This window comes from Aotus nancymaae, unplaced genomic scaffold (genome assembly GCF_030222135.1).
Source record: "Aotus nancymaae isolate 86718 unplaced genomic scaffold, 86718_ANA_hifiasm-v0.15.2.pri h1tg000008l, whole genome shotgun sequence".
Classification (NCBI taxonomy): domain Eukaryota; kingdom Metazoa; phylum Chordata; class Mammalia; order Primates; family Aotidae; genus Aotus; species Aotus nancymaae.
The window spans coordinates 9,477,774-9,502,845 of record NW_026988419.1 but is presented as its reverse complement, the minus strand read 5'-3'; the positions used below and the strand labels follow the sequence as shown (position 1 = coordinate 9,502,845).

Sequence of the window (25,072 nt, the reverse complement as noted above, 5' to 3'; positions counted from 1 at the left end):
ATGTGTTTCATCACCACAGAGATAAATCACATTTTAAATCTCTATTTACAGTTCTCTCAAGACTTGCTATTCCTTGGTCAAGCTGGCCTGTGATGAGCAAGAACTTTCACAAGCTAGGTGGACCTGTGGTAAGAGACAGGAGCCAATGGTGGGAGACCCACCTCATGCCCACCTTTTCACAGCTGGTTCTGCATCTGACTTCATCCATATAGTAAGCTTGATAAACCAACTTCATTTGTAACATAACATCTATCTCACAATGCCATTCCACTCATTTCCACTTCTAGTCCTGAAAATAAATAGCTTTTAAGACCAACTTCCCTGCCAAGAACTACAAAGGCTGGATAAAAAATACAAAAGCATCACCTGTTTTAAAACATCAACTAAGACAGGCAGGTCTCCAGGAGTTGGAGTGGAGAGAGATGGAGTCTTTCTAAGCCACAAGAAAAGGAAAGCTCAATCAGGTGACCACCATGTAAAACTCCTGCAAATGCTTACTCAAGACCTAGGGCTCTTTGCATGCCCAGAGGACATGAGGACACCCACAAACAAAATGCTTGGCCCTACAAGACCATAGTACTTCCACCATGTTGGCAAAGTTGTGCCTTTTCCTCTTAACCCACCAACATATCTAAATAGTTAAATGATATATAAGAAATCAAATTCAGCACACAAAAGTATGCTCAAAGGTGTCAGGACACACTATGCAAAAATACAGTTCCTACTGAAGCTAAACTGACACAAAGTCAAGGGGTCTCTCTTCAAGTGCGCTAAACAGCTTCATTACACAGGGAATGGCATTACAAACAAACCAAAATAAAATTTAGAAGTTAAAATAAAAACACATTTGAAAATGAAGTCCAAAAAGCAACAATGCTTATTACTTAATTTACCTGCAAGAAAAATTTAGTAAGCATTTCTAAGTCATTATGTTAAAGAAAAGCAAACTAGGATAAGTGAGTTCTGGGCACAATCAATAGTGCACCCAAGGAAAGAAACAACTTAAAAATCGTTAAATTATCATTCCTATCTAATGTTTTATTTGTAACTATGAGTAAACAGGTGTTTGAGAGGCAAATTCTAAAACTAACTTTTGGGTCACGTTCAACTCTGAAAGCTTAGTATAATTATAAATCCAACAGTCCTCTGGTTCTATTATAAAGTTTAAGGGAGCTTTTAATAACATGTTTGCAATGTCCAGTAGTTCAGTACTTTTAATATTACTACCAGTAGACCAAGAATGGTTATCTATTAGTATTCATTCATCTATACTTCTCCGCCTGGTGCCACATATGGCCAGTAGTAGCTATTTGTTTAGGAAAAAAAAAAGTTAAAAATATAGTGAATTGCTGTGAAAGTTGGTTTTTCAAGCTAACTGTCAAGCTGGTTAATCAAACTCTTAAATAGTTCTTTCAGTTTCTTATCCTCATACTAAGAACACCTAAAACTGTTTTTGCCTATTACTGTAAAAGAGGATAGGAAAAGACAAATGTAAATAGGGTTAAAAAAATCTTTACAAAGCTAGTAAGCTAGAGATAAACCTGAAAAGTTAGACTCATATTTAAAATTAAAAAAAAAAAAAAGAGGCAAATAACTCTATGGCAAGTCTGTCAGAACATGTTAGAACCTGCCTTACCAAATTTAATCACTAGGGTAATCCTCTATTAACAAGTAATAAAACATTTTCAAACAGAGTTCACTTTCAAGTCATGAAATAAATACAGATTAAAAAGGTTTAACACAATGAAGACAGAAATAGAGAAATTTTAAATGAGCAGAAAAGCAGCAAAAAGTTTCTACTGCAGGATCATAGGAGGGGGAAAAAACTCTAAGTACAATTAGATGAAAGTTTAAAGAACTGGCTCAATACTTTCTGGGGTGCCAGTAACTGACTACATTTCTAAAATAGCACCAGTAACATATGAATTAGTAAACTGTACAGATTAACCTTTCTAGATATAAAAATATTACTGATAAATTTGGTAGAGAATCATAGGATATGGTGTCTAAAAACCTGGTGTAGACTTAGCCACTACTGAAAAGCTCAGAGTTTCCACCACTGTAAAATGATCTCAAAATCTTTCTCAGGGGTCTGAAAATTTTTAATAAGAAAAACATAGTTGTGAAAAAATTCTATTTAAAAATAATTTCCATTTATTTTAAGAATTGTCTACCAAGATATTAGACAAATCAACACCATGTTTCTCTAAAGTTGTGTAAATTGTGACAAATCATAAAATAAACACTGTTCTGTACTTCAAATGTAATAATCTAGAGGTCAGAGGGGGAAAAAAAACAGTTAATCACACTTTGAGGTCTTGGAGCAATGAATTTATAAGACTATTTTTTAGGAAAGAAGACCTGTAATAGAGAAGCAATACAATTCAGTGCTTAAGAGCACTGATTCAAGAACCAGACAGCCTCTGTTTCAGTCTTGTCTCTGCCATTTACTAGGTGCGACCTTAGTATCTGTCTCAGTTGCCTCATCTGTAAAATAACATCTACCTCAAAATACTTTTCCACCTTTAGTACTGAAAGAAAAGCTTTTGTAAGACCAACTCCCCTGGAAAGAACTACTACAAAAGATGGATGAAAATAAAAAGATACTACCACATACCTATTAGAAGAGTTACTATCAAAAAACACAAGAAACAAACAAACAAAAACCCCCAAAATCAAAATAACAAGTTTTGACAAGAATGTGGAGAAATTGGAGCCCTTGTGCACTGCTGGTGGGAATCTAAGATGGTACAGCTGCTGTGGAAAGCAATATAGCTGTTCCTCAAAAATTAAAAACACAATTACCACAGGCTCCACTAATTCCACTTCTGGGTATATACCCAAAAGAAATGAAAGCACAGTCTTGAAGAGGTATTTGTATACCTGTATTCATAGCAACATTATTCACAACATCCAAAAGGTGAAAACAACTCAAGTGCCCATCGATAGGTGAACAGATAAAAAAAATGTGGTCTACACACACAATGCAGTATTACACAGCCTTGGAAAGGAAATAAACTCACATATGCCATAATCAGATGAACCTTAAGGACATGCTAAGTGAAAAATGCCAGTCATAAAAGGACAAACACCTTATGATTCCACTTACATGAGGTAACAAGTGATCAAATCATAAACAGAGAAAGCAGAATGGTAGTTGGCCGAGGCTTGGGGGAGGGGAAAATGGAAAGTTACTGTTTAGTGGGTACAGAGTTTCAGTTTTGCAAGATGAATTCTGGAGAGGATGGTTGGTGACAGCTATACAACAAGGTGAACCTACATTTAGTAGCTCTGAACCACACACTTAAGGGTAAGATGGTAAATTTTATATGTAGTTTCAGAATTTAAAAAAAACAAAACAAAACAAAACTAAAAATCCCCGTTTAAAAGCATCAAAGAAAACCAAAGGCAACCTAGACTTGTGGGGTCAAGATTCCAGAGAAAAGGCAAATATACTGAGAGAAGCCAGCCCCACACGAGCCTTCACTGGTTCCCTTCAGTCACTTGCTGAATTTGGAGGACTGGAAATAAGAGCCCCACCAGAAAGTCAAAAGTGGGGTTGGTTTAAAGCAGCTAGGACTTAAGAGGTCAAAGTTCTGAAGAGGCGAGAAATACAAAGTCACAAATTCTGCAAGCAGTTTTCCACTGAGATGTTTACTGATACAGCACCCTAGGCAAGGGGTAACGGCACCAAGAATCCAAACAAAGTATCAAAGGGATACTGAAGATCTGTGCTGAACAGACAAAAGTTAGAATTCTAGGAACATTAATTCAGAAGGTAACCTGGCAAACACCTCAGGCTTTCTTTCAGTTCAGACCCCAGAAGAACTATGCTCTGTGAATAGGTATATCCTGGAAATAAAGGCAAACTGGTAACAGACCAACACTAACAAAGCTTAAAAGCTAGTCTCAACTAGAGCGTGGTGATCTGACTGTACTTCACCGGTCTGCCGGAACAAAATTAAATTTACTTTGGAGGAAGATATCATCCAAGGCCTCCACAATTTTTCATACACAATATTGGAATTCAAATTTTAAAACACCAGGCTTGCCCCTTTCCCTCACAAAACAAAACAAAACAAAAACAACCTAGGATCAAAAGTCTGAAAAACAAGGGGGAAAACCCCAGGAAGTCAAAATGTTCTAAGACCTTTACAATATCCAGAAAGTGGTGAGAAAACAAAAACATAATGCACATTATAATCTCTAAGGTAACTACTAAGATAATAATAACATAGGCCGGGCGCGGTGGCTCAAGCCTGTAATCCCAGCACTTTGGGAGGCTGAGGCAGGTAGATCATGAGGTCAAAGAGATCGAGACCATCCTGGTCAACACGGTGAAACCCCGTCTCTACTAATACAAAAAAAAATTAGCTGGGCATGGTGGTGCGTGCCTGTAATCCCAGCTACTCAGGAGGCTGAGGCAGGAGAATTGCCTGAACCCAGGAGGCGGAGGTTGCGGTGAGCCAACATCGCGCCACTGCACTCCAGCCTAGGTAACAAGAGCGAAACTCCGCCTCAAAAAAAAAAAAATAATAATAATAATAATAATAACATAAATAATAAGCTAATGGGGAGGGGGTGGGGGTAATAAAATACATTTATTAAAGAAAGCAAAAAAAAAGCTGAGAAGATAAAGAACAGATGAGACAAAACAGGATAGTAAATTTAAATTCAAATATATCAATAATTACTTTAAATGTAAACAAACTAAATGCTTCAATATATAGAACAAGTGATACACCTTAGAACTCTGGGTTTATCATAAATTCTATTAAACAGAGTCAAATAATAAAATTCTTTTGCACTGAGGTGTAAGATACAGCACAGTGGTGAAGACCATGAGCTTTAGAATCAAATTCTAACTTCAAATTTGAATCAAAATCAAACACTGCAAATTCAAAGGCTTAAACTCAATGTTCTACTCCAGTTATTTATTAAGTATATGATTTTGGCAGGTTAATCTCTCTAACCTCAGTTGTTAGTCTTTCTAACCTCAGTTTTTCATTCACAAAAATTTTATGGTCAAGTATTTAAAACATGTGACACAGTGATACAGGTATGTAATAAATAATATTTGTTACGTATTTGTAAAAATATTTTTACTCTTTCAAAGAAACACTTTTTAAAAATTTTTTTATCTATTTCCCAAAGTATTGCTTAAAAAAGAAACAAACGATATTGTGAGGATTAAATAAATCAATATACATAAAGAGTTTAAACAGTGCCTGGCATGCACCAAGGGTGAAAAAGTGTTATTTGCTATTCTGTGTAGCAGTATTGGGTAGACTCATAGCCAAGGAAGGCTTACATTAACCCACTCTAAGAGTTTCTAAAGAAACTGTTATCAACTTAATCTTCCCACATCTCCTGTTTATTTCCTTCATTACCATAATTCCTCAGACACCACATCTAGCTGTTCCCTTTCAGTTTTAAGATGGTATAAAACTTTAGAGCTAAAAGGACTCTTAACATTTAAAATGATCTAACCAACATATCCATACAGATTTCATTGGTAAATTTCAGGCACCCATAAACCCCTTGAAACTGCACAAAGCATTGTTCTGTGGTATATGGATGCACATATGCCTGCCTCTTCTAGGAGAGAGTTCATGAAATATGACCATTCTCCAAAGGATCTATGACTCCCAAAAGAACCAGAGCTCTTCTCCAATAATTTTACAGATAAGGAAACAAGAGTCTTGAGAGGTTAAGTAACTTAAGCAAATTAACGACAAAGCAGGAACTAGTTTCTTAATTCACATTAAACATTTTTCTTACTACTCCAAACTTCCTATATAGATTGGCAGAGTCTATTTTATGTACAAAAGTTCATTCCCTTTACTCCATCAATAAATAACGTGCTGCATTTCTGGACTGGCTACTGTGGTTCACGCCTGTTAATTCTAGCACTTTGGAAAGCCGAGGTGGGTGGATCACCTGAGGTCAAGAGTTTGAGACCAGTCTGGCCAATGTGGTGAAATCCTGTCTCTACTAAAAATACAAACAATTAGCTGGGCATGGTGGTGGGTGCCTGTAATCCCAGCCACTTGGGAGGTTGAGGCAGGAGAATCGCTTGAATCCGGGAGGTGGAGGCTGCAGTGAGCCAAGATCGTGCCACTGTACTCCAGCCTGAGTGACAGAGGGAGACTCTGTCTCAAAAAAAAAAAAAAGAAAAGAAAAGAAGTAATGTGCTTTATTTCTGACCACAGGGTCTTCATGTTAGGCGGTGTAAACACGGAATACTTGCCTTTCTGAACTTAATGTCACGGACTGATAAAATCATCACTGCAAACACACAGAAAACAGTTCACAAGGCACAGTGATCAAGTTTATGGTTCTACCTGGGAGGCAGAGGTTGCTGTGAGCCAAGATTGTGCCACTGCACTCCAGCAGGGCGACAGAGCAAAACTCAGTCTCAAAAAAAAAAGTGTATCGTTTTATTAATCTGTTTCAGATAGGGGCTGAAAAATATTAAATAACGTTTTTAAATAGCAGGAAAAATAAAATAAAACAAAAAAGAAACAGGAATATAAGGCAAGGAAAAAACCCTTATTACCAGGCACATTCTTAATCTTTATTTACAGTATTTCATGATGTCCTGGTTTTCTCTGACATAAAGGCCTAGTACTCAGTTCTGACCTAACTATAAAAAAGATGCCGGGGAATTGGATACTGTCAGTCATAGATATAAAAATTAGAGTACAAATGGGGAAAGCCTGTCTTTAAAAGACCCTTCCTTACAAAAGCAAAGTCAGTCAAAATGTTGAAAAGGTGTGAAGCTTAATAGCCCAAAAGTCACTGCATCCTCTTTTTTTCTAGTACATCATTCTAAAAGCAGAGAGGAAAATTCTTAATCAATCTATCTGTGCTTTTCCAGAATACAGTTATTTTCAAACTTCTCTAAATGTGCAGCCTAGACTACTGTGAAGAAACTTTAAAAGAGGTAAAAATCATCAAAATCTACAGAAGAAAACACAGACTTACAGGCTCCACCATCCCTATGTTCTCATCCTACCTTTTGGCCTCCAAAAAGGCGCACAAATTCTTCATGGTAGCTTTAGCAAATAGCTTATAGTATTCATCTCAACTCTGCTCCTTGCCACCTACTACCTTTGGTAACTACAACATTCGTACTAATGAGCAATCTGACACACTCCTTACAGATGCCTAAATTTTAATCTTCCATTTTATCAAGATTCCCTTCAGCCACATATTGATATGAGCAAACACTGAACCTCATCATTGGAAGACATCAAATAACTCTGGCATTGAAGATCATCTTTCTTTTCCCACCTCTCCTACTTTGTTTCACTTGAATGATCCTGCTTCTCATTCTCACTAATCTCCAAGTCTACTGATCCCAAATACATAATACTTCTATTTCCTGGACCATGAGATTCACTTGCTTCCTTTAACAGCACAGAGCCACAGCAACCATTTCAAAATGCTACTACCTTAGAATTCTCCCCAACACTCAACAGGGAAAATTCTGTCAGTGGGTTTTCCTTATTTTGAACATTCTTTTCTGAGGCTGCTAAGTACCCTGGAAAAAGTACAAACTCTGCTAACTGGCTCCACTACACAAAATTTGTGCCAATTCACCTAAATTATCCTCTCACAACTACAGATAATCCATTTATTTACACCTAGTTGACCAAAGCACAGTGAGCATTCTATTTTTTTTTCCTTATGTTTCTTAATGCTGCTGTAAAAATTACCACATTTGTGGTTTATCTATTCTCTTATAGTTCTAGAATTCAGAAAACTGAAATCAGTTTCAGTGGGCTACAATGAAGATGTTGGCAGGGCTGGCACCTCCTGGAGGTTCTTAGGGAGCATCCATTTCCTTGCCTTTCTAGTGGCCATCTGTCTTCTTTGGCTAATGCACTTTCAAAGTGCATCACTCCTGTCTCTGTTTCTACAATCATATCACCTTTTCCTCTGATTGACTCTTGCATCTCTCTGGTAAGAACTCGTATAATTACATCAGGTCCAGGGGAACAGGGTGGGATCATCTCATCTAAAAACCTGTAACAGGATCACATCTACAAAGTTCCTTTTGTCATATAGGTAACATTCCTAGGTTCCAAAGATTAGTCAGGGACATATTTTGGGATTGGGGGACTGGGGGGCAGCCTACCACACTCCTCAAGCACTCAACAACTCACATGCTTCTGTCACCCTAAACTGATGGTCCTATCGTCTACCTTACTAAGGCAACTAGAACACTTTCAAAAGAGTGTTCGGCTTCTCTCCTCTCCACTTCATCTCTTTACCCATCCTTGATGACTTTCCAAATAGCTCAAGGAAGTAGTGATCCTCTTTTCTTGGGTTACTCTCTTCCCATTCCTTTGAATGTATTCTCTCTAATTTCCTTTCAAAATAATTTGCAATACTACTCTACTTTTGCTGTTTGTGAAAATGATTGGAAATACAGAAAAATTCAAGAAACACAAAAACACCTTTGAAATTCTCTATAAAGTTTTATGCAGCAATTCTTCTATGAGCCTTAACAGAAGATCAAGATAGAAAATGGTTTTGTTCCCTCTGACATTAATTGTAATTGCTCGAGTAGCCTATGGAATACTATCTATAATTTTCCCTTAATATTATATTCATTTTTATAGCTTGAAAGAAAAAAAATGAACCAAATATTAATAAATACTTAGGGATTGTATCAATAATTCAGGCTGTAACATGATCTATACAACAAAGTTTCTCTAACAACAAATCTTTTCCCAATCATTAATCATTTGAATAATTAAAACTGAAAGTGAAACATATTAACCAATCTCAAACTATCTTATAAGCTAAACATGTAGTTATTTCTTTAATAAAAGAATGAATCAAATTAACAAATGTTAAGTAAAGCAAGGATTACAAACTCTTAAGTCCTTCAGGAGCCAAACAGGTAATGCAAGTCTCAAACATTAGGAAGGGGTGGAGTGGCAGAAACCAGAGGCCACATGTTCCATCTAGAGACATGCAGACTTGAATTTTTCCAACACTGAACCTGCCAAACAACAAACTTATGTGGGACAAATTTTGAACAATGGTTACCTCCATGTAACCTGTGATTTTATTTTCAAGAGGCAGTGTGTCCCATAGTATCATGTATAACATTTTAGACACCTCCTTGTTAGAGTAAAAGTCAGCTAGTTGAGTAAGTGGTGGTGGCGCAGACAGTGAAGCTTCTTCTCTCTTCCTGCTCTGGGCCTAAGATCTAAATTCTCAATCGTTAGAGCCAGTAACCACAAGAAACCTCATAGTGAGTAATATAACCTGAAGTCAAAAAAAAAAAAAAAAAAAAAAAGAAGTGAATATGTCATAGAAAAAAATTTTTGGAAAATTAAAAGCATATTTTTATCTTAAATGAGGTGTTAGTTAGACAGGTCCATGCATGTCAAAAATCATTCTGTACAGTTTAGTTCATTTCAATGTATATTAAATTTTATCTTAATTTTAAAATGCACTTTTGGCCCGGAGCAGTGGCTCATGGCTATAATCTCAACACTTTGGGAGGCTGAGGCAGACGAATCACATGAGCCCAGGGGTTCGAGACCAGTCTGGCCAACATAGTGAAACTCTATTTCTACCCAAAAGTACAAAAATTAGCTGGGTGTGGTGGTGCACACCTGTGGTCCCAGCTACTCAGGAGGCTGAAGCAGGAGAATCACTTCAACCCAGGAGGTGGATGTTGCAGTGAGCCGAGATCGCACCACTGGACTCCAGCCTGGGCGACAGAGCAAGACCCTGCCTCAAAAAAAAAAAAAAACACATAAAAATAAAAATGTACTTTTAAATATATTTTAATTATGCCCAGAACACAACACATAAAAAGGAAATTATAAGCAAAGAGCATGAAAACTTAAAAAATTTCTCTTGTAGCACATGAAGGTATCAACACTTTCCTTTTGAATCTAAAATAGCTGTTCTTTTTTCTGAGACAGAGTTACTCTGTCACCCAGGCTGGAGTACAGTGGCACAATCTTGGCTTACTACAACCTCTGCCTCCCAGGTTCAAGCGATTCTCGTGCCTCAGCCTCCGGAGTATCTGGGATCATAGGTATGCACCACCACATCTGGCAGATTTTTTGTATTTTTAGTAGAGATAGAGTTTCACCATGTTGGCCAGGCTGGTCTTCAACTCCTGGCCTAAAGTGATCTAGCCACCTAGTCCTCTTAAAGTGCTGGGATTACAGGTGTTAGTCACTGTTCCTGGCCTAAAATAGCTTATTTTTAATAAGCATTTTAAAAAAGCATAGTCTATTAAAAACAACATACTATATAACATCTGTACCAATTCATTAAAGATATATGTAAGTGCCTAGTTTGTACAAGGAGCTGTAGTAGGTATTAAAGACATAATGGTGACACAGACATTGCCCTCATATAGTCTAGTGGGCAAACTACACACTGAACAGTTGGATAAGGACTGTGATAAATGTTCCAAAGGAACAGTATAGGTACAATGAGAGCAACTGCAGCCAGTGGGAGTACATAGGTCAGGGAAAGCTTATCAGAAATAAGACGACATAAAGGACAAGCAGGAGCAAGTAACATTAAGGAAAAAAAAATTCGAGAAACATTTCCAACAGAACACATGTAAAAGAATTCCAAGATGAGAAGTAAGGATTTCAGCAGGGCAGTAACATGATCAGATTTGGTTTTAAAACAGTAACTCTGGGAACAATATGAAAAACAGAGAAGGGTCCAGTGAACACTGTAAGACTAGCAAAACTGAATATTTCAAGAGAGAAACGAAGGTGGTCTGATGTTGAGTAACAGAAAATAAAACAGAAACTGCAGAGTCTAGCAACAGATGACGTAGGGAGAAAGAAGGAACTTATCAGAATAATTCTCAGGTTTCTAGTATGAACAACTGAATGACAGTGATTATGACTCATTTGGACATGCCAACTTTGAAGTACTTCAGACAATGAAAGGAGCCATTAACTAAACAAATAAATATGTAAGTCTGAATCTCAGAAAATGAAGCTAGAGACATAATTTGGGAATCACCTGCACAAAGACACATGAAGCTACATACGATGAAGATTGTACCATGAAAAGAACGTCTAGGACTAAATCCCAAGAATGCCTCTATTTAAGGGGGGTTCTTGGGGGCGGTTGGTAGTCGTTGTGGGCCATGGTGGAGGAGAAGAGGCTGAGAAGAAACAGTAAGAAGGTAGGTATGAGGCATACAAAAAGAGTTGTCACAAAAATCAAGGAAACATGTTACAAAAAGAAAGGAAAGACTAACTGTGGCAAATACTGCTTAAAAAAAATAAGGTGAATGGGGATTAGTAGTCTCTTTGTATTCTGAGATGCACAGATACCATGGTGATACTAGTAAGGGCAAAACTGAACGTAACAGTTGAGGTAGAAGCTTAAGTGTACTGTATTCAAAATGTATGAAAGATGAGAAAACGGATGGCAAATGTCAACATTTCTTATGATACATTTACCTATGAATGACAGATGAGAGATCCTGGGAGACAGTGCCGGGGTTCACCAGATAATTTAATATAATTATATTTTGAGGATGTGAGTGGTGTGAATGTGTTTAATGCTGGCTAAGATCCAACATGAAAGGCAGAGCCCCAAAATACTTAAGGTTCATGACAAGGTAGAAGAGGATGTGACCCATAGCACAGGTTGAGAAGTGGCCTCTAACTAAAGAGGAGACACCACCCTCCACTAAAAGAAGAGGGAAAAAGAAAAACATAAAAGGGGAGAAAATACAGCTAAAGTTCTAGATTTAGTGGCAAAAAATGAGCAGAGTTCCTACCTAACGCGTTCTCTTTTCTCTGAGAAGTAGAAGGCAAGATCATTTACTACCAGAGAGGGAACCCAAGGAAGAGCGGAGGCCTGAAGAGAAATAAATGCTGGAGCAAGTTGACTAAAGAAAAAGAGTGAAACTGCTGAAGTGTGAAGGGTTGACCACAGGTCTGTGACGGGACAAACGGTGGAACCAATCTACCCTGTGTGAATTTTCAGTTCATGCAGCATTGTGGTACTACCAAATGGGTTTGACGAAAAATGAAGGGACAAGAAATAATACTAGTTAATCTCTAATGAGCATGTTACTATGCAAGCCCTACAAGTGCTTTACATGAATAGTGCCACTTAAGCCTCATGACTACTCTACTCAGTATTATTTTCATTTTATAGATGAGGAACCTGAGGCATGAACTAATTAACTTCTTGACCATGGGTAGAGCCAAAATTGAAGGTTTGAGATTTCACTGGAAAAAATTAAAAAAAAAAGAAAGAAAGAAAAAAGAAAGAGAGGAGGACGGCTGAACAAAACATACTTAAAAAATAACATCAGAGTATGCATGTGTATAAAATTTTAAAATACTTCTTCTGCCAACAGAATAAACCATAAAATTACAAGTGGTTTTATTAATCTTAATGTTAGATAGTTAGGATGCAATTTAAAGACTCACTGTATCTAGAACCTAGAAAACAGCAACAACCTTATTTCAAATGTATATGCCAGATATTATATGCTGTCACATATCATCTAACTTCAAAATAACACAAGGTTAATTTATAACCAGACAAGAAAAACGATGCTCAGAATAGGTAAATAATTTGTTATATATTTTATCAAATCCCTGAAGAGTGAAGTGGCCTCTCCCTGACCCCCATGCCACTAAGCCCTTACAAAACCAGGGGTAAAGGCCTGACTGAATTCACAGAGCAGAACAAAAAACTTTACAGCTGTTTGTTCTCACTGGGAATTCTTTCCAAACACTGCTTTATTCTATCAAGTAAAAGAAACTAGGACAAGCTCTCATCACTACATTAAAACTAAAAAAAAAAAAACAAACTAGAAATAAAAATACAAAAAGGTACCTTGGGGAAAAATACATAAAATATATAAAAACATAAAAAACCTTGGGAAAAAATAATTATATCCAATACACAAACATAAACACTGAAACAAGACAAGTCATTAACCTGTTAATTTTGGAGTGATACAATAATTAAGCTTAATGAATCTCACATCATTCTGCAATACTAATTTTTTTTTTAACTCAGAATTTAATCTCTCTGAAAGTTATTAAACAGCTTAGATCAAAGTCAATGTTTCCAAATGGTCTTTGCTGAACAGGATTTTTTTTCTTGACTGATAAAAACAAAATACAGCAATAGCAGGTGAAAAATGGAATATACATGTGAAGAGGCTAATATCCTTAAACAAGACTAGCTGAAACAGCACACTGCAATGATTCACTATTAAGAGAGATAGATGGCAGCTATAAGAGTATGATTCTCAGAAAAATGCTTGTATTAATATGACATCCTCTGTCACTGAAGAAGAATTTAGGGTTTAAAAACCTGTAAGAGAATATTCAGCTTTTGTTTCTCATGTTGTCATTTAACAACTCTTACTTAAGAAGACATGTTAAGTAATATGGTTTTTTCCGTATTTTCCATTTTAAAGGATAAGTGCTAAATATGAAGAAAAAAATTAAATCATTCCCTTTCAGTTTCCCATTCTAAGCTTTCATTAACTATGTAAACAATTAAGATTTTATTCACATAGGCTTAGGTAGGCCCTTACAAAGAAATCACTGTTCATTTAAAAAACAAAAACCACCTTCCCCGCTGAGATGTACTAAGTTAGACAGAAAGTGATTGTGTTTTGAAATGCTTAACTTCTTTTTTATTTTTTATTTTTTTTAAGACAAAGTCTCACTCTGTTGCTTAGGTGGGAGTGTAGTGGCATAATCTCAGCTCATCGCAACCTCCACCTCCCAGGTTCAAGTGATTCTCCTGCCTCAGTCTCCTGAGTAGCTGGAATTACAGGCGCCTGCCTACCACCGCACCAGGCTAATTTTTGTATTTTCAGTAGAGACAGGGTTTTGCTATGCTGGCCAGGCTGGTCTCAATCTCCTGACCTTAAGTAATCTGCCCACCTTGGTCTCCCAAGTGCTGGGATTACAGGCATGAGCCACTGAGCCCAGCCTTCAAATGCTTAACTTCTTAAAGGAAAAAAACATTTAAAAAGCTCTACTTACCATGTACATTAGTATGTCTCTAATCATCACCATAGCTGTTTGATGATCATTCCAAGCTTGATTTAGCGTTTGAAGAAAGTTGTTATTCAATGAATTTAGTACATCTTCTCGCACCTAGTAACAGAAGAGTTCATTAGTTTGCACACACACACATCCACACACTCATATATATATACAGGCATGCACATATCTGCTTAATAAAATGATGAAGTGGAATCCTTAATTTTAAATCAAAGAAATATTACAGGCCAGTAGAAATATTTTAAGCTATAATCTATACACAGATGACTATCAAATGTGTTACTGGAGATACAGTTATATCTCCAGAACCATAAGTCAACATCCTAGGTATTTCTCAACCCTCCAATGATTTAACATCATTGTCAGAGTAAAATCCTATATTCTTATAACTTACAAGGGCCTGTAAGACTGGCTCCATGCTACTGCTAAATTTCCTACTATACCTTCCCTTCCCCAACTTTGAATTATGGTTGGGAATATTGATTTTGGAGTTAATTACCTGGGCTCCAATCCCAGCTCCCTAACAAACTGGGTGACCTGGAATGAATTATTTAATCTCTGTGCCTCAGTTTCCTTATATTTGAAATAGCATTCCTCCTGTAAAATTGTTGTAAGAATTAACACTAGTAACACACTTAAAACAGTCCTTAGTACTCAGTAAACTTAACTCTACAATAAACTACTCACTCATTACACTTCACCTACAATGGCCTCTTTACTAAATACAGCAACTGTGCTGTGCCATTCCTTCTGCCTCAATTTACTTGGCTCACTCCCACTCACTATATTTTACTCAAATTTCATCTCCACGGAGGTCTTTCCCAACCAATTATTTCACAGAACACCTAGCTCTACTTCTTAACCATTCAATTCCTTTTTCTTCATAGTATTCATCATTACCTACTATATTACAGTATTTTTTTTTAATTGTTTCTTCAACTAAAATGTAAATATCTCCATGGTGGCAGGATTTCTGTCTTTTCCATGTGTATATCCCACACCTAGAACAGTGCTTGGTATGTATAATACCACTTACTTCAAATCCCTGCCCTCCAGTACCATATTCACTTTCAACATAAGCACTTTCAGGATTATCTGCTTTTGCACACAAAGTTCCTTTGAGCCTGAAATGTCTTTCTAATCCAATCCTGATAAAAAGACTACTCAAGACTGCAAGAATTCCTTTTGACAATCCACAAGCTTAGCACCATCCTCTCTGATAAAATGTTACTGACCACTACTCCTTCCTGCTATGCTATCTGCCCAAAGGAAAGACCAATTCACTTGGAAAGAGAATCTAGACTCTGGTTCTGGCTTTATCACAAAGTCGCCATGTGTTTGTCTCTAAGCTCCTATAACACTTTGAGACTATACTGCCAACTTCCACAGTTATTCAAATACAATCAACCTTCCATAATCCAGCTCAACTCTCAATAACTCTAGCCTAAATAAAACTGTTTTATCTCCAAATAGCCTTTACCACAGAGAATTTCTAGTAGTGGTTAAACTTTTGCAGATTAGAAAAAAGCTGAAGTCATGGTACTTTCTGAGAAACACGAACTGTTTAATATATGTTGAAATATATAGACACTTCTAAAACAATTATAAACAGACATAAATAAAACACCATTCTGTATCAGATCTAATATGAACAAGTGGCTAAAAGTGCCAAAGAAAACACATACCACATACTGTGGAATAAGTTCAAACTGAGAAAACAGCATCTCTTTCTACACATTGGGGAAAATAAGGTTTTTAGATTTAATGATGAGACAATACATCTAGTCTAGTAATAGTACAGTATAAAAATCACTAGGCCTATACCACATAATTTAGAATTTTATCATATATTTAATCTTTTGTTTAAACGACTAATCTCCATGACTTCAAGTTACATCAACCATTACTCCAAAAACGTTAACTATATCAAAAGTTAGTTAATAGAAAAACTTTTATACAAAATGAATAGTGTATCATCATTTGTTTCAACTCATTAAATCTAGCACTGGTCAGATGCAAATCCCCCCACAAAAAAACCCCAGCAAGTTGAAAACATGGTTATTTTCAAAAATTTAAACCAAGCTTCATATTCCTTCACTGAAGAGTAGCAATTACATTAAAATCATGACAAAAAAATTACGCATTTCAAACATTGGAATATCCAGCCTATTAATTATTAAGGACTTATGTGAACTTCTACATATCTCTACATTATAAAATTAAGTTAAATGTTAACTACATTAAAATTGGAACACATAAATGTGCCTGCATATTTGTTGAATGAATGAAAAACTGACTAATTAAATAAAAAGTTAATGTTATAAGGCATGTTCTTTAAAATCACTGATTTGTATATTTTATAATAAAATATATCAAGTATTTACATAATATTTGTAATTTATATTTATACCTGCCTTTCAGCAAAATAAAATCTGATCTACTAGTACCATATGTCATAAATAATTGCCTTACTTGTATCACACCTGAAAAAATTATCCTGACCAAACAATAACAGTACATTTTACTGGCAGAAAATAGCTACAACTAAGAGCTAATTTTATGTTTATTTTTCAATTATTCATACACACATACAAACTCATGACTGAAAGAAGTAAAATGAACGCCTTAGATACACTGCTGCAATGTCTTAATTATTCAGATTACTCTATGAACAAAAAATTATTCCTCTAACATTTCTGTAGAAAATTACTTTTCTACTTTAATACATGAAAGTGAAAAGATATTTATTCAAACATACACAATAAAATGGTAGGAATGAGATGAAAATTCAACCTTTATTAAGATTAAAATAGGCTTTTAAAAAGATGGTTAAGTTGGCACATAAACTAGACACTAAGTAAAAAAAAAAGGACCTTTATTTTACAAATTATTATTATCTTATCAAAAAATTGAAAAACAAAGAGAGCATGGGCAACATGGTGGATGAATAACATTGTTAATCTCATGGCCTAACACAATCACCTACTTTCTGAACCAGCAAGGCAAATGGGAGGGAACCCTGCTGTACAGCTGATAACAGAACCAAAAGGGCCTAAAGATTAAGTATGAACAGATTATTAAAGAAAATATGTACTAAGATTACAAAGATGAAGTGTTGGAATTTGTAGGGAGAGACATGGAAGAACAAGTAGCAACACCAGAGAAATTGAGAGTAGGATAGGAACAACTGTGACAAAAATGCTGAAACGAATTATGAGTAATGGACAACGGATGGCTGTGCATGACACTAGCTTTGCAAAGGAAGAAAGAGAAAGTAGTTCAAAACAGTGGACCACTCATCAGGCAGAGAATCAGAATCACCCAAAGAGCTTTTACAAACAGATCTTAAGTGTGATGCAGTAGTGCGTCTCTATTCTCAGCTACTCACGAGGCTAAGGTGGTAGGATCATTTGAACTCAGGAGTTTGAGGCAAGCCTGGGCAACACAGTGAGATCCTATCTCTAAAAATAAATTAAGACTTTAGTCAAGAAAATGAGAAAACAAGCCACAGACTAGGAGAAAGTATTTGCAAAAGACAAATCTAATGAAATATTATCCAAAATATATAAAGAATTCTTAAAACTAGAAAATAAATTTTTAAAAAAGCAAAAGATCTGAACAGACACCTAACCAAAGATATAAAGATGGCAAGTAAGCATTTGAGAAGATCCTCGGTCATTAGGACACAGCAAATTAAAACACCAATCTGATACCATTCCATATCTTTGACAATGGCGAAAACACTGACAACACCAAGTGCTAGCAAGGACGTAGAGTAAAAGAATATCTCATGCGCTGCCAGTGGAAATGCAAAATGGTACAGTCACTCTGAAAGGCGGTTTGGCAGTCTCTTAAAAAACTAGACGTTACATCTTACCATGTAATCCAGCAATCACATTCCTGAGTATTTTCTTAAATAAGCTGAAAACCTATGTCCACACAAAAACCCACACACAAGTGTTTAAAGCAACTTTATTCATAATTGCCAAAATTTGGAAGAAACCAAGATGTTTTTCTGTAGATGAACGGATTAATAAATTGTGCTACATTTAGATGATGGAATGTTACTCAGCACTAGGAAGAAATTAACTATTAAGTCATGAAGAGACATGGCGGTAACTTAAATGTGAAGGAAGGAAGGAAGGGAGGGAGGAAGGGAGGGAGGGAGGAAGGGAGGGAGGGAGGGAGGGAGGGAGGGAAGAGGGGAAGGTGGAGGGGAAGGGAAGGGCAGAGGGAAGTGGAAGGGGGAGGGGGAGGGAAGGGGGGAAGGAAGGGGAAGGGAAGAAAGAAGGAAGAAGAAGGAAAAAGAAGAAATATTTGTGGGCCACCCAAGATCAAAAGATAACCCTAATTTTAAAATATCTACCCAGGTGATTCTGATACAATATCCAGGACTACGGAACCACTGGCTTCCACACTACCCATTTCTGTTTCTTCTCCTTGCAGAACTTCTTCAACATGAATATGTTTTTATGTTGTTTTAATAATAGTATTTATGCAATTCTGAGTCCTTTTTTCTTCTAAAAAACAAAATAAAACAAAAAAACACGGCATACATATGTAGAATGTGCAGGTTTCTTACACAGGTATATGTGTGCCGTGGTAGTTTGCTTCACCTATTGACCCATCCTCTAAGTTTCCTCCCAACAAGTTCTCCTCTCAGCGTCTATGTGTTCTCAATGTTCAATTCCCTCCCACTTATGAGTGAGAAGGGTCTTGCTTTTTTTAATGCCACTGATTAACATTCAATATTAACCTTTGGTTTAGGAGAAAAAGACCTAACAGTATCATATCATTTCCAAAGCACCACAGTAATCCAAAGAAAAAGGTTATATTACAATAAAACACAAAAAGAAAATGTCATCTGAGAATTTTAAGCAAATTTTAAGCAAAAGCATAATTTATAAAAGAAAAAAATGCTAAACTGGACTCTACTGAAATTAAAAACTTTTGTTCTACAGACACCACTGAAACAATAAAAAAGAGAAAGCTACAAACTAGCTACAGACTAAGAGAATGACTTGTATCCAGAACATATTAAAAAAAAAAAAACAACTCTTAGAACTTAGCAATGAAAGCAAATAATTTAAAAATGGGCAAAAGAGTTGAACAGACACTTCACCAAAAAGGATATATGGGAGGCAATTTTGTATATGAATAGATGTTCAACAACATAAGTCATTAGGGAAAAGCAAACTAAAACCATGAGATACCACTACACACCCATTAGAATAGCTAAAATAAAATATGCTGACAGTAGCAAGTGCTGACAAAGATTTGCAACAACTAGAACTACCATACATAAAATGGTACAGCCTCACCAGAAAACAGTTTGGCAGTTCTTAGGAAGTTAAATAACATCATGTGACTCAGCAACCCTACTTCTACGTATTTACTATAGAAATAAAAACTTATATTCACACAAAAATCATACGCAAGTGTTCACAGCAGCTCAACTCACAATCACAAAAATACATATGCAAAAATGTCTTTCAATAAGTATATAGGTAAATCAATAAGCAAACTGTGGTACATCGACATAATATGTTATCAGTCATAAAAGGGAACAAATTATTAATACAATAGTTTGGATCAATCTCAAAATAATTATGCTGAAAGAAACCAGACTCAAAAGATTACGAACTACGATTCCATGATATGACATTCTTGAAAAAAAAAACAACAACCCAAAACTATAGTGTTAAATAGCAGATCAGTGGTTGTCAGGAACTAGGGATAAGAGGCCTATAAAGGAATAACAAAGGGAGTTTACTGGGGTCAAGCAACTGTTCTATAACAAGTGTGACAGCAGTTACATAAATCTCTATGTGTGCTGAAAGTATACATGAAAATAAAGGCCAATTTTTTTATATAATTTTTAAAAAGTTGCAGTAATTATGATTTGAAAATTGAACCTTGCTTTATTTTATCATAAACATAAGCTAAGATGCCATAAGCTTTATTCATAAAAGCAATTTAAATCCAAACAATGAAAGAATTGTTAAACAATTTGAGTGTATCAACCCTACGAACGACTCTGCAACAATTCAAATTTGCCTACTATTCTTGTTTCAGTGGATATAGCTTTTCTTGTATTTTAAAAAACTAAATCCTTAGCAAAGATTAAAGTGGAATTACTGCCAAAAAAAATCTTTTTTTTTTTTTTTTTTTTTTTAGAAACAGGGTGTCACTCTTTCATCCAGGCTGGAGTACAGTGACATAATCATAGCTCACTGCAGCCTCAAGCTCCTAGGCACAAGCGACACTCCCACGTCAGCCTCCCAAGTAGCTAAGACTTCAGTAGTACGTGCCAGCACTTCTGGCTTTTTTTTTTTTTTTTTTTTTTTTTAATAGATAAGGGGTTTACTATGTTTTGCCTAAGGTAGACTTGAACTCCTGGCCTCAAGTGGTCCTTCCACGCTGTCCTCCCAAAGTGTTAGGATTATACATGAGTCACCATGTCTGGCCTATTTTTCAACTGTATAGTGAAGCCTGCTTAATGATAAATTAATGTCCAAGCTGCAATATATACATCCTCAAGTCAGTCAATTTACCGGTATACCAAGAGAAACAAAAGGAGTTGGAAATGAGGATGCCAGGAGAGGACAGCAGGCATTAGCATGACCAGGAGCTACAGGCTCCGAAACTCTGCCTTTCAGTTTTCATTCCCAAGCATCTCCATGGATTGACAAGGAAGCTGATACTGGGCCAGCAGCTCTTGGGCTAGAGAGCTGAAGGACATAATGTGCACAATACTTCCATACCCCAAAACAAACATAATTGTTTTTAATCATTAATCAAAATTTTTTCACACTCTAAATTTCAATGCCTGGGGCAAAATCCCAGCCAGCCAATCCTAATTAAATGTCTAGGTAAAACAAAGAAATCATCAGCTAAAACAAATTAAAAGACTTGAATTCTAAAGTTCACTGAAACTAGAATAGAGCCATATAATTAATGATGATATGGAATACTAAAAATTGAGGACTTCCTTGGTAAACAAGTCTCCAAATTCAGGACAATATTAGGTCCAAATAAAAACAAATCTCCTAAGTACAGAAATTTATACTTGGTATTACTGTCCATCAAAAAAATATATATATATAATGTATTAAAAACATAAAATAGGGCATAATAACATGGAGCACATCCTAATTATACCAGGATATTAAAAAGTATCACAAAGGTACAATAACTCAACTATGTCATTCTATAAATCTAGGGTATTTTAACATTTACCCAGAAGCTAAGATAATCAAAATCAGCTAAGGTTGAGTATCACTTAACTGAAATCCTTGGAGCCACTAGTGTTTCAGATTTTTTATTTTTTCAGATTTTGGAATACAATATTTACCAGGTGAGCATCCTTAATCCAAAATCTGAGATCTCCAATGAGCATTTCCTTAGAGCGTCATGTCAGCACTAAAAAAGTTTTGGATTTTGGCCAGGTGTGGTGGCTCACTGCCTGTAATTCCAGCACTCTGGGAGGTCAAGGTGAGCAGATGGTTTGAGCTCAGGAATTCGAGACCAGACTGGACAACATGGCAAAAGCCTGTTTCCACCAAAATTACAAATAATTAGCCAGGTGCAGTGGTGCACATCTGTAGTCCCTGCTAGTCAGGAGGTTGAGGTGGGAGGATCACTGAAGCCCAGGAGGTAGAAGCTACAGTGAGCCGAGATCATGCCACCGCACTCCAGCTAGGGTGACAGAGTAAGACACTACCATCTCAAAAGCAAAGTTTCAGATTTTGGATTTTTGGATTAGGGACACTCAACCTCTTTGCAGACAACTGCCCAGTTAAGTTACTAAGGACTTTGACCAAGTCACCTATTCTATAAAGTCTGTAGCATCTCTTTACCTGTAACGTGACCATGGTGATTAGATCAATGGCTTTGACATCGTGTTCCACTGAAATGCCTTACTTAGTATCACTGCAGAAAAGACTTAATTTCCCCTGATTAAATATGATTTATACTAGTTTTGTATGATTTTTAAATTGGGGCTGCTATTTTAAAATAGTTGACAGCCACTGGATGCCTGTTCCCTATCTTTCTGGTTCTAAATTCCAAAATATGTTGCCTGTTTCATCTGTTAAAGACAGCATAATATAAAAATGTGCAACCTTTACTATGATCTGCAAAAACAGCACTTAATGCCATAATTTCTTTAATCACTTCATTAACAATGGATAAGTTGCTTTTAGTTTTCTACAATTACAGATGTTATAAAAAACATTCTTATAAAAAAATTAAAAATAAAAACAAAAATAGCATTTAAATTCCCATTTAAAACATATACTTTTTTTCAGTCCTGAATTAATCACATGTGGTCTGGGGGTCAGTCACTTTATAAATTTTGCCAGTTATGTAAATCTTATTCTTCCAAGGAATGCCATTCAAGAATTCTTAAAGATTTCAAAATGTTTCTACTTTATCACACCACAGTGATATGACACAAACCTATCAATAAAAGTGGCTTACTAAGGTATGAAGGACATCTCCCCTCATCTGACACAATTGTTTGGGGGGAAAAAATAAAAAACTCCATTGCTCTTTCCCTTACCCTGAGAATTCCTGATCTAAAAGGTTAAAAAGAAACACTGCAATGTTTTGCTATTTTTTCAGAAGTCATATATAATAAATAGGAGCAGGTCAGGAATAAGGATGCTTGCTTTCCTTTCCTCTAAAGAACAGAAATTTCTGAATGACTGGAAGGAACTCTTTTACCTTGTACTTTGAGGAATTACTTGTATATTTGATATAAATTTGGTGAACAGATGTGGCTCTCATAATACACACAGCAATCTTAAGATTTCTGTATCTCAACAAAGCTTCTACTAAAGCCAAGATAATTAATTTTAAGTTCTGTAGATATTTTAAACTTTCTAAGAATTCACTAATAATGAGATACCTGAATGATATAAAATTCACTGTTCTTTAGATACGGAAGACTGGCAGTGTTATTCTCATTATTTTTCATTAACTTTAAGAATTAAGATGGTAATACTGATCAGAAAAATAATGACAGTATCCTTAAAATAGCAGTAAGATAGCCACTGTGGGGAAAAAAATTTTCTCCACTGCTGCCAGAAGATTCTTAAGTAATTTTCTAATGTACACAGTAATGTAACAGCATTTCACAAAAAGCACTCTACTCTCAATTTCAAAATCAAATTCATTGTTAGTGGGAAACATTCCCCATTCTTACTCTTTAAGTGTCCAAAATGAAGCTCTTAAAGAAATGAGGTCCTATTGTCAGATATCAACCACTCATTCAAAATATTTCCCCAGACTGACAATTCAAGTATTTATGTTTGCTTCCAGAAGGCAAAGCAGAGGGCTAGGCACTATGAGAGATTACAAGACACTTTCAGCCACTTTACAATCTCTGAGGGAGAGGGGAGAAGAGGGAGCCTAATATGAACATTCAAATGACCTCAATACAAAGTAGAATACAATAAATAGCATTACAGAAAAGTTACCAGTTCAAAGAAGGAACACAGAATAGGTGTTACAACAACACACTTTCACAATTTCATAATTTGCTACACGCTGAAGCATACATTAATTTAAAAATCACTTAAAATTTGGCATCTTTTTTTAAAAAAAGCATTCTTAGTTCAAATATGCTTTTCAACTGTTCTTAAAATAATATATTTTAGAAAAATTAGGATTTCCCAATCAGTATAAAATACTACTATGATAAGTGTCAGCTTTTTACTTACTGGTTGGAAAAGAATGCAGAAAGAAAAATGACACAGGAGAACACTACTATGAATTATCATTTGTAAAGTATCCTATTCCTAATGGTTAAGATATACATTAAAAGCTATTATTACAGCATTACTATCACAGTTAAACTTAGTAACAGGCACACTGACAGAATTAAGCAGGAAAACATACACAAAGCATAACAACATAGCAACTAGTATTTTTGTTCTCTTAAGATGGAAAAAACCAGAGTTTCTCAAGATTACATGACCTGGTTCTAAGCCAAGTGACAGACTTCAATCTCAAAAAAAAGAGGCATATAGCCCGATAATCAACCATGCTTTTAAATGGTGGCTAGACTTTGTAATTAACTTGAGTAGGGAGAGGTATTATCCCACATAGAGGAAGAAAAAAATAGATATCAGCTATTTGTGGCTATGAACCATGGTGGTTTCCATTTTGACTGCTGGTAGTAGTCTCAAAGATTCATTTCAACAACTGAGTGCTAATCACATGCAAAGAGCAGGAGACACAAAGATCAATGATCAGGTCCTAGCTCATTTATTCACTTATTTAGTAAGAGTAGAAGAATATCACTAAAAAAATACAACAGAAACAAGATGGAGGGGTACCTGCCCTCAAAGTAGTTATAGTCTACTTAACAACTTAAGCAGAATAGCTGATACTTAACATGAGCAAACTTGCTAAATAACACTTTTAAGCCTCACTTTCCCCCAATATCATTTCTCTTCCATCCCTTTCAAAGTAGAAGCCATTCAATTTCCAATGTCCTTCATATCCCATGGTTGCTATTTTCCTGACTCTCTAACAATCCCTTTCCCACAGGCTATCCTTGATAGTCTCTGCCTCTTTTGGGATTACACTATTCATATTTAGGTCACTATCCCCATATCATACCTATCAGCAGTTTTTACACCTAGCTCACAGTCTTTTTTGACTCCTGTCACCACCATCCCAAACAACTTAACGGGTTGAGTTCCTTCCAACAACTTAAACATGAAGACAAAATAGCATGAGAACTAAGATGAGCAAGCAGCAACAAGGCACTGAAAATGGCACTCATCCTAAATACCTGACTACATCCTCACTGCAGTCAGCCTTTCTGAGGAATAAAAATCAATGGCTCCTACTCCCAACAGAATAAAACTCAAATTCCCTACAACGTTTTTCAAAATCTAGCCCAAACCACTTTACTATCCTCATTTCCTACAAAAACATTCAAAGATGCTTTTGTTCATCTTTATGAACATGTTCACCTTCCATCTACACTGATCTCCCTATGC

The 25,072-nt window shown here is 35.9% G+C and overlaps 1 protein-coding gene across 2 annotated transcripts in view; it reads right to left on the bottom strand.

The window, feature by feature from the left end:
* The window catches only part of CUL3 (cullin 3), a 108,936-nt gene that overhangs the window by 43,271 nt on the left and 40,593 nt on the right, over positions 1-25,072 (bottom strand). For both annotated transcript variants that reach the window (XM_064372941.1, XM_064372940.1), the window contains exon 3: positions 14,037-14,150. In XM_064372941.1, coding sequence (XP_064229011.1) covers positions 14,037-14,150 — 114 coding nt within the window. The remainder of the gene's footprint in view (positions 1-14,036; positions 14,151-25,072) is intronic.